Raw genomic sequence first — 9,837 nt, 5'->3', positions numbered from 1 at the left:
GCCCGTATGAACGCACGTACCACGCAAGGCGTATGGATGGAAAAACGTAACCTATAATTCACTAACCGATCTCACGTAATTTACGTTAACAACAATAAACGCCAATTATGTTCTAATTTAGTTATAACTGATAATGATACCACTTCTATTTACTAAACAGCGATGCTGGACAGTGTTTTGACGCAATATTGCCAATGAATTCATAAACAAACATATCGGGTTTTTTTCTACTTTTTCTTATTAATTTGGAATAGAATCTTCATCAATATATGAGTTAAAGTTTAACAAGGCAGAACACCATGGAGACCAAATCTGGTCCGTTCATGAGGCTCATTCTGCTGATTATCCTGTTATCCTTCTCATGCAAGTCGGAGCAAGGTATGTATAACTACAGTTACGCACATATTGTTCAAATGTATAGCTCTCTTTAATATTTAATCCTTGTCTACCTGAGGCATTTTTTATAATATCTCTACCAAAGGGGTGTTGCAAGTTTTTTATACTAAACGTCTCATACTGTTATAGCGTAAAGTACAATAGCTTTGCGTCACCTCTATCATCGAAACTAAAAAAACACCCGCAAACTCAGCTTCATATTCCAGAAAAATTAAAGATTCCTGGTGCCGACACTTAAACTAAAGTGTTAGCTTGTCTGGTTCTATAAAGATATTAATATGTTTTGCTAAATGAGAAGAGAATGACTAATATATTCTTATAAGATCAAAAATAAAAATCGCAAAGACCAACCCCCTTATTGAATTTCGATGGTCAACCTTAACCCCGAGTTTTCAGTTTTGATTGTTGTTACAATGAGTGCATATGATGGTTCCACAACTACACCAAATTAAGCTATTATTGAAAACCGAATTAAAAAAAGACTAGTTTGCGTATGACGTCCTGTCAACCAGACCAGGCCAGCAATCAATCACGTCATGCCTTTGCAAACTCATCTTTTTTAATTCGGTCTTGAATTATATTTAGCGGTAAATTAGGGATTTTTAAATCTATGGGGGAGAGGGATTGTAACCACCTTCGGGGAGGAGTTTAAGCGCGCATTATCGACAACGTAGACGCAATGCAAACACGCACGTGAAATCGCCGTTTGCCTGACGCATGGGGAAAAATCCGAAGGTATGCCTACTCTATTTTCCGCCCCATAAGCGACAGAATCCGGTTTCTTTATAAATCTAGTCTCATTTGCTTTGCTTTTTAATTTCATATAGACACGGGATACTGCGATGCAGATTGGATTCCATTTGAAGATTATTGTTACTATGTAGAAGCAGTGACAAAGTTGCCTTTTAAGGAAGCCAGTAATTTTTGCCAAATTCTGGGTGGGAATCTGACAAGTATACATAATTCGAAAGAGCAGTCATTTCTTGAGGAACGTAAGTTAACATTACAATCGACTTACAAATTATCATTCTAGCATTATTATGTCTTCAAATTGGTCCTACATGTACAGGGTGTCACTGAAAGAACTGTATCGTTCGGAACTGATTTATTTTTGGGTACTTTAAACCTACAAACCAAACGTAACTAAATTGACAATTGACCGCTCCGTTTTTGAAATAAAAGAGTTTTACGAAACCCCTCATTTTCAAGACTTTCCACGGAATCAATATAATTCAATGACAAGATGCGCAGATGATGCGCAGGTGATTAGGCCATTTTAAATTTTAACCTTAAAGGAAGTCTCCGGCAATCACAACATTATTCCTTATATGTAAGAAAAATAATTATCAAGCACGAATCACATGATTTTATTTAAAACAAGCTCATAGTGGCCATAAAAACGAATAAAAATAAAAACATCCGTGTCTCAACACGCAGGCGCCGAAATTGTCGAGTGCAATGACGTCCCAGTAATATAATGAAGGCTGACGACAATAGAGCACAAATAACCATTACGTCATTGTACTTAGACAATTTCGGCGCGGGAATTTTTGAATATCACGTGTTGAGAGCGTACTGTTTTTATTCGTTTTCATGGTCAATATGAGTTTGTTTTAAATAAAACCATGTGAATCGTGCTTGATATATTATTTTTCTAACATAAGGCATCATGTTATGATTGCCGGAGACTCCATTTAATAGTTCGTCTCAAAGCCCTTCCCAAGTTAAAAAAACCTTATCGATTACTTTATATTTTTACTTTAATTTTGTGGCAAGAATAGACCACCTTTTCATCTCTCAGCATGCACAGGGAGGTTGCACTGTGATGAAGATTTTTTATTGAGATTTACGCTTTGGGCTATGTTGACGTCTGACGATGTCAGATGTGAAATCTTTGTGTGGTGGTTTGGGAAAAAATAAAACAGGGGAAAAACTGAAATTTACTCAAAATTCAAAATGTATGTGATTGCTGATTTATTCCTTAACCACACCAAATATTTAATTATGTTTAGTTGTGGCGTTGAAATACCCAAACAATTAAGTTTCTGACAATACAGTTCTTTCAGGGACACCCTGTATATACAGGGTGTCCCAATGAAAATATAACCCTCGTTGCGCCCTCTTTTTCTCCTATTTCTGGTATGTAAGGAAACCTTTAATCGTTACTTTTAATAAACAAAAACAATTATTTCAATCAGGTTGCAATTTTTGATATTTTTTTGATATTAATCCGAGATGTTATAAGGCCTGCCGATTACGAGTTGATCAAACTATACTTATGGCACAATGTTTGTTGCTGTTGCTTCATTCTTGCAGAATTTATGGAGCCAATTGGCGACGATTTATGGATAGGACTGCATGATATCACCAACGAAGGACATTTTGAATGGATCGATGGAAGTGCGGCGGTAATGATAACAACCTTATCAGATTCATAATGTATGCCACATTAGTATAATATGACTCCCAGTGCAATATACACTAGGATCCACTACATGCTCATCTATCAGGGCACAGTTCTTTAACCCCAATACAGGTGAACATTCATTGAATGACCTTTGAAAATTTGGGTACACAAACTCATACTCCGCAACTTGAGGTCTATGATTATCTAATTGAGGTTATTGAACTATGGCATTGGGATGAGGCCATTGTAGTCCATAGTGATACCCAGAAAGTACCCAAACACTTCAATACAGGGTGTCCCTGAAAAAAACTGTATCGTCGGAAACTTAATTGTTTGGGTATTTTAACTCCACAACTAAACATAACTAAATAACTAGCGTGGTTAAGGAATAAATCAGCTATTATATACTTTTTGAATTTTGACAATTAACAACACCGTTCGTGAAATATAAGAATTTTACGAAACTCTCTTATTTTCAAACCTTTCCACGGATTCAAATATCAATCGATGATCTGTATTCGGAGTGCTAATCACTGCGCATGAGGCGTCTGTTGTCATTGACAAATATTTGACTCCGTGCCCGTGGAACGGGCTGAAATGAGGTAGTTTCGTAAAATTCTTTTATTTAAAAAAAACCGGAGAAGTCAATTGTCAAAATTCAGAAAGTATGTGATAGCTGATATATTCCTCAACCACATCAGTTATTTAGTTATGTTTGGTTTATGCGTTAAAATACCCAAAAAATTCAGTTTCCGTCGATACATTTCTTTCAGGGACACTGTGTACAATGCGACCTCTAGAAGCTAAGTTACAAGCATTTAAATAGACGAACGTTTTAAAAGTGACACTTTGTCTTATATACAGGGTGTCCCAGAATGATTTGTACCGTGTTTGCAAAAAATAAGTAAAATAGAAGACGGGCAGTGTATCTATTTTTGATACCAGTATTATAATGTTGGACATGTCTCCTACTTATTCTGTTAATTTCAGCACGCTACCTTTATTTGTTTTGGCGTGGCATGCAATAATGTAAAATCGATGAAAAACGACTCGCATACCTTTGAAAAATGGCACGATACGATTAAATGAAGAACGTAGGATGTTTGGCACAGCATTTCGACGACAACTACTGTTGGGGTTGCGCCTTAAAGCTTGCCGGACAGCTGCAATGTTCGCTCTAGTTCTTACAGTCTTACGAGCACCTGAAGCTTCACTCTGCCGATTCCTGACAGTTCCGTGCTCGTCAAACTTCTTTACCTTATACACTATCGTCTAATGAATTTTCTTTGCGTCTCAACATAGCTGCCGGTTTGCCAGTAAGTTTTTGAAAGAAATCCACGCTGCTGTACAGTAAATTGAGGAGTCGTCTTTTCTGTACCACAACCAGTTCGATCTCTGCAAGCATTTCAAATGACATGGACCTCACACCAAAATAACTATATTTAAAACTACCGCCAAAGAGATAATTGGATTAGGCCACAAATCCTTAATTCCATATGTTTGCTTCGTAACGTCATAAATAATAGATAGATATCGGCTATTTAGTGGAAATATGAACAGGGCACAACTAAAATACCTGCATAACTTTTTCCAAATAACTTTGTGCTGAACGGTTAGTAATGTTACAGATTTTCAAAATAGGTTACGTTGTCAAAACTTAGAATTCACCATTTTACGCAATCTTCTATAACTTCTACTAGAAACGTCCAATTTTTAAAATCTAAAAAATCTGAGAAAGCTAAATATATGTAGAACTTAAAATGCAAAACAATATGACCATTTAACATGCCCTTCATACCTAAAAAATTCCATCTTTTCCGGTATAGATCATTCTGGGACACCCTGTACAATGTACAAGAAGAAAAGATTCCAATCAGAACATCAAAAACGTTTTAAATAAGTTATATTTTGGCTTTTGGTTTAGGTAAAAACGTTTTAATAACATTAAAATGTCGGGTTATATAAAGGTCATGATAAGGTTTTAAAACGTTTTGTATGAAAACACACTACAACAATATTTTGAAATGTTTTCAAGAAATGTTATTGTAAACTATTTTTGCAAATATTTTTGCCAAATATTGCGTCAATGTTATTTAAAAATAACATTATGTTGAAATATTTGAACTCAGCAAACACAGAAATGTTCTTAAAATGTTTTTTTTCAAAACCTTTTAATAACATTTAAATGTCGGGTTCAAGAAAATATTCTGGGCAAACATTTTTCGCAAAATATTTTTTCAACCCAAAAATAACATTCTGTTTAGAAAGTTTTGTATCAAGTTTTCAAGAATGTTTTTGGAATGTTATTAAAACGTTTTTATACCATTTATATAACCCGACATTTAAACGTTTTCTGTAAAACATTTTTGCTTGCTGAGCAGTAAATAATCAAAAAATGTTTTTTAAGGTTATGAAAACGTTTTATACTCTTCCTATACCCTTTATATAACCCGACATTTAAACGTTTTCTGACAACCTTTTATAACCTTTTGCGAATGATGTCGAAAACGTTTTGTGTTTGCTGGGTTGTTCTTTCTCTTTTTTCCTCTCTGTACTTTATACAACTGTTTTTTAATTGTTAAGTGCATTTGTTTCAGTTCTTTTGCTTCTATCAATACCGCCGTTATTGTCAACAACGACTGTGCAAAGTCGTCGCATGTTCTCGATTAGAATTTTTCACCTTGTATAGGCCAAAGTGCATTACCTATACTATGGTTTGGTTTTAAAATCATGATTTTTTCCAAGTGTTCGGATACTCTCTGGGCGCAGTATATAATGCATTTTTTGCTGTGCTTTCATTAATAGTTGAGCTATACAAATTGGTATCCTGGGTCACCCGACAATTATTATCGTGGAGAAGATTGTGTGAATTTGTTGGCCAAAGGGGTCATTGTGCTATGGGTGGTCAGGGAATGCAACAATACCTTTTACTTCATCTGTAAGAAGCTACCAGGTATGGTACACGGAAATTACACTTTTTAATACATGAAACCGTCCATCCAGGATGACATGATCCTTTTACACGGGCCTCTCACCATCAGATTGATTTCGAAACGTTTTCTCTTCTCTGCATTTTGAAAACAGCATGTACACGAGAGTAGTCAAGGTTGTTTGATGTGATCATTTATTAATTTTTCTAACAAAGCATTTTCATAATTATTCTAGACCGGCATAATATCAACAGCTATCACACTATTAAACTGTATACGTACATATTTTGTAGCAATTTATTCATCTCTTTCTGCTTTTTTGTGGTAATTTTATTTCTATAAACTGTGCATTTGTGTGCAAATTGAGGGCGCTATTTACATATATTCTAAATTTGAATTAGCCAAATAATCGAGTTATACCTTACATTTCATGATAAAAAGTTTTTTGAAAATTACCTTGTCATTTGTTAGCCTGTTTGCTAATGTTCTAATACCATTTTACCAAGTGTTTACACCTTGTAAAGATGCAAACAATATTTTAGATAAATAGCGCCATCGTTGTTCAACTTTACTTTAAAATGACTCAGTTTTACATGCCATCAAAAAACAGTGCAGTACAAATGAGAAAAAATATCTTCGGAGTTTAATTTAGCGCTTTTCTATAGATGAGCACCTATATAGTTAAATATATGAAAACCTGAGCGCAAGAAGACCGTAAGTCCACTTGGCCCCTCAACATGACTGTATACACTAAAGTTACGTATAGTTTTTTAGGGTTTTATAATGTTTAATACATGTCCCAGGGTGAAAACATCATGAAAGGTTGTGAAAGATTTGTTTTGGGCCATGAACATGTATAAAACATTACCAAACTATACGCAACTTGAGTGTATACATGTTGAGGGGTCAAGTGGACTTACGGTCTTCTTGCGCTCAGGTCTTCATATACAGATTTATTTCATATAACTTCTAATCACTAGTAATTCAGCTAACCTTCAAAAGTGTTGAGGGTAAAAATGTTGGTGACTTAAAGCCATAATGTTGTACCCAAAATGCTGGAATAATATTAATAATAACTGCCGGGAATTGTTTCTGTCCAATTTAAGTTGAAATAACCCAACTGGTTATTTTAGCCAGTTAACATGGAGTTCTAGGAGGGGGGCTTCATCGCATCACACAAGCATGTTTTTTTCTGGTTTTCTTGGGTGTGTAATACTTGCAATTCTATCATCGAGGGAGTGGTGAGGTCCACTGGGTTAACTTCAAAATACATAAGTGTGACCAAGTAATGTGTGGGACTCTGCGGGTCACTAACATCACAACAGGGCCACACTGCAGGAAAGACCACTGATGATCCCACCCCACTAACCGCGAAAGTCCACTAACCGAAGGCGCCAGCCGAGGCGGTCTTCACTAGTGTGTCAGAGGGGATATGGCATGGTTTTTCATTTTTTCTTTCTATTGGGTGGAAAATAGGTCGGCTTGGACGGCTGGTCTTCACTAGTGTGTCAGAGGGGATATGGCATGGTTTTTCATTTTTTCTTTCTATTGGGTGGAAAATAGGTCGGCTTGGACGGCTGGTCTTCACTAGCGGGGATATGGCATGGTTTTTCATTTTTTCTTTCTATTGGGTGGAAAATAGGTCGGCTTGGACGGCTGGTCTTCACTAGTGTGTCAGAGGGGATATGGCATGGTTTTTCATTTTTTCTTTCTATTGGGTGGAAAATAAGTCGGCTTTGGAGCAAAGCTATACAATTTCATCAAAACAAAAACTCTCCAAATTAAAAAGACTGTTATTAAGGCGGGCTCTTAAACACGCTGACCGTCGCCTAGACTCACTCAACAGTCCTACATACGCCAGTTTGTCTGTCTATGGGAAATACACGCTTAACGAATTGCGCAGGACAGATATTTGACAAATTTCTTCAAAATTTGGTGAACGGTATATAAAATTGGTACCCACCTTTGTGCTTGCTTATTTAAGACTAGGTTCAAGCAAAATTAAGGATCGAATGCATTTTAATGTCCAAAAAGGCAAAATTATCGCCAAAGTTCTGCCAATTCTGCACCCTTTAGAAGGGTGCAACATTCAAATCGGGAATAAAATTATCCGATCTTTACGATCAAAAACACAAAAATACAACTTTGGACATATTTTTGGCAACATTTATCGATCATTCCTATTTGTTTTACCCAATTGTGGCTCCATACTGCATGTAACTATTTATTATTGTATATACATATGTTTTAAGATGACTTATTTTTGAGGCAGTCTTTTGAGTAGGCCTAAAACTTGACAGAAATGTTACTTTGTATCGAATGGTCTATGTTTTGTCATTTCTTGTGGCCAAAAAATGGCAAGGATCCGAATGATGTGTCAAAATAGCTACCAAAGTGTTAAAATGTTTTCGCCTTCCTCAGTTGTAGTACCAGAAGAGGCTTGTCACGCAAATGTTACTCAGCATATGGATCTTCAATTAACATGGCCACAAACAGCAGTAGGAGAACTAGCCTGGAGTAACGAGAAGTGCTCGCTTGGCACGAGCAGAGGTAAAGTTCCACTTTAAAAAAATCTTGTTTAAACCGTAAATTGAATGTCAGTCAACACATTCCCCTTATTGTCAAATTGATTTTAGTTCTCCAAAATGTTGGTTGTTCTACCTTTCGTATTTGCAGTGAAAAGTCGGTGTAGTTTTGGAAGAACTACCGTTACAAAATATATACCATGTTGTAGCTGAGATTATGCTCTCCCTTATTACATAGGGTATGATAATTATGCCATGATAATTGAATGAGGGGATACACACACACAACTTTACTAATGTTTTAAGACCAAGCCCGCGACCTGACTTTATGTATTCGCAAAGAAAGCTAACAAATACAGCAATAAAGCATTGGGCATGTTTTTCTAAATCTTAAAAATCACCAAGGAAAACATTAAATTATTGTTACAACTATGTTTTTGTTCCTGTTTTTACTATTTCCTTTTAGAATTAGCCGTGTGGAAGAGTTTTCAATGAAATAATTTGTGTGTACAAACTGAAGCATCCAATTATATAAAGGAATATATGATATGAATATTAACTGTACATCATATATAACGATGCGCGATACACAATCGCCCTACAATAATTTTTGATCTATGGTTCAGAAGGCAGAATATTTTATTCAAATTTAATATACGCCAATTTTTTAATGAATTTAATGAAAATGAAGACTGAAAAGATGGTTAAAAATCTATGTAAAAATAACATAGTAATCTAACCTTTTATTTCCTGAAATTAACTTTGGGGTTCTATGTAAAATTTGTGTATAAAGTATGTTTAACATTGATTTTTATCTATTTAGTTGGATGGCCATTGGCTGGTCGTTTATGTAACATATCTACTGGATCAGGGCAGGCAGAGTGGGACTCTCCACATATGCTGGGTTGTTCAGCTGAAACAACAGATTCAGATATAGCACAGGAAGGAGGTATATCAACAAAAATTCGCCATAGAAGTAGTGATATAATATGTAATTACCAAAGTGGATGGTATGGTAATTAATCCTGTTACAATACTACTTATACGGCGAATAAAAATAAAATAGTAATTATAGGACTAGTCGATAAAAGATCATAACAACATTGGACATCTTTGAGGTGACGGGTATGTTGGGCTGTTAAGTACCCTATTTCTAGCATTTCCCCAAAGGCCATGCATAAACCCATGCTCTGTCACTCAAAGACCCCTGGTTCCAGTCGGACGATCTGTGGCTAGTAAGGAATCGTCTTTGACCATGCGCAGACAAAACTCCACCCATATCATATTCTCGCTCGTCAGCAAAATATTAAATATCCCAAATTATACTGTTCCTATCAGTTCCATGGTATAACCATTTAATATAGAATAGTTGTTATGCCATGTTTACTATATTCGTATTTATCCGCCGATATCGTATAATAAAATGTGACCAAATATGTGTGAATCACAAGAATAATATCATCTGGGGGGGAAAAAAAAAAAAAAAAATTTGGTAGGTATGTTCCCTCGGAATTTGGAGGTGGTGGGTCATTTGGAGCTGCGAACAGTCAAAATCAAGGGTCTTTCTTGGCGTTTTTGT

At 35.7% G+C, this 9,837-nt stretch overlaps 1 protein-coding gene across 1 annotated transcript; it reads left to right on the top strand.

The window, feature by feature from the left end:
• The first annotated feature begins 253 nt into the window (after positions 1 to 253).
• Positions 254 to 9,281, top strand: LOC140165575 (snaclec 1-like). Its single transcript, XM_072188861.1, has 6 exons — positions 254 to 378; positions 1,224 to 1,388; positions 2,713 to 2,804; positions 5,609 to 5,756; positions 8,155 to 8,283; positions 9,082 to 9,281. Exons 1-6 carry the CDS (start codon positions 300 to 302, stop codon positions 9,279 to 9,281), a joined length of 813 nt encoding a protein of 270 aa, XP_072044962.1. The 5' UTR covers positions 254 to 299.
• The last annotated feature ends 556 nt before the right edge of the window (positions 9,282 to 9,837 follow it).

This window comes from Amphiura filiformis, chromosome 12, assembly GCF_039555335.1.
Source record: "Amphiura filiformis chromosome 12, Afil_fr2py, whole genome shotgun sequence".
NCBI classification, from domain to species: domain Eukaryota; kingdom Metazoa; phylum Echinodermata; class Ophiuroidea; order Amphilepidida; family Amphiuridae; genus Amphiura; species Amphiura filiformis.
This window is presented reverse-complemented; position numbering and strand designations above follow the sequence as displayed.

What these genes read in the sequence shown, in the direction of transcription:
- LOC140165575 (XM_072188861.1), top strand. Translation starts at nt 300, where the DNA reads ATGGAGACCAAATCTGGTCCGTTCATGAGGCTCATTCTGCTGATTATC. An exon ending in GGATCGATGGAAGTGCGGCG is followed by an intron (nt 2,805 to 5,608) that starts GTAATGATAACA and finishes TTTCATTAATAG; the next exon opens with TTGAGCTATACAAATTGGTA. An exon ending in CATCTGTAAGAAGCTACCAG is followed by an intron (nt 5,757 to 8,154) that starts GTATGGTACACG and finishes CGCCTTCCTCAG; the next exon opens with TTGTAGTACCAGAAGAGGCT.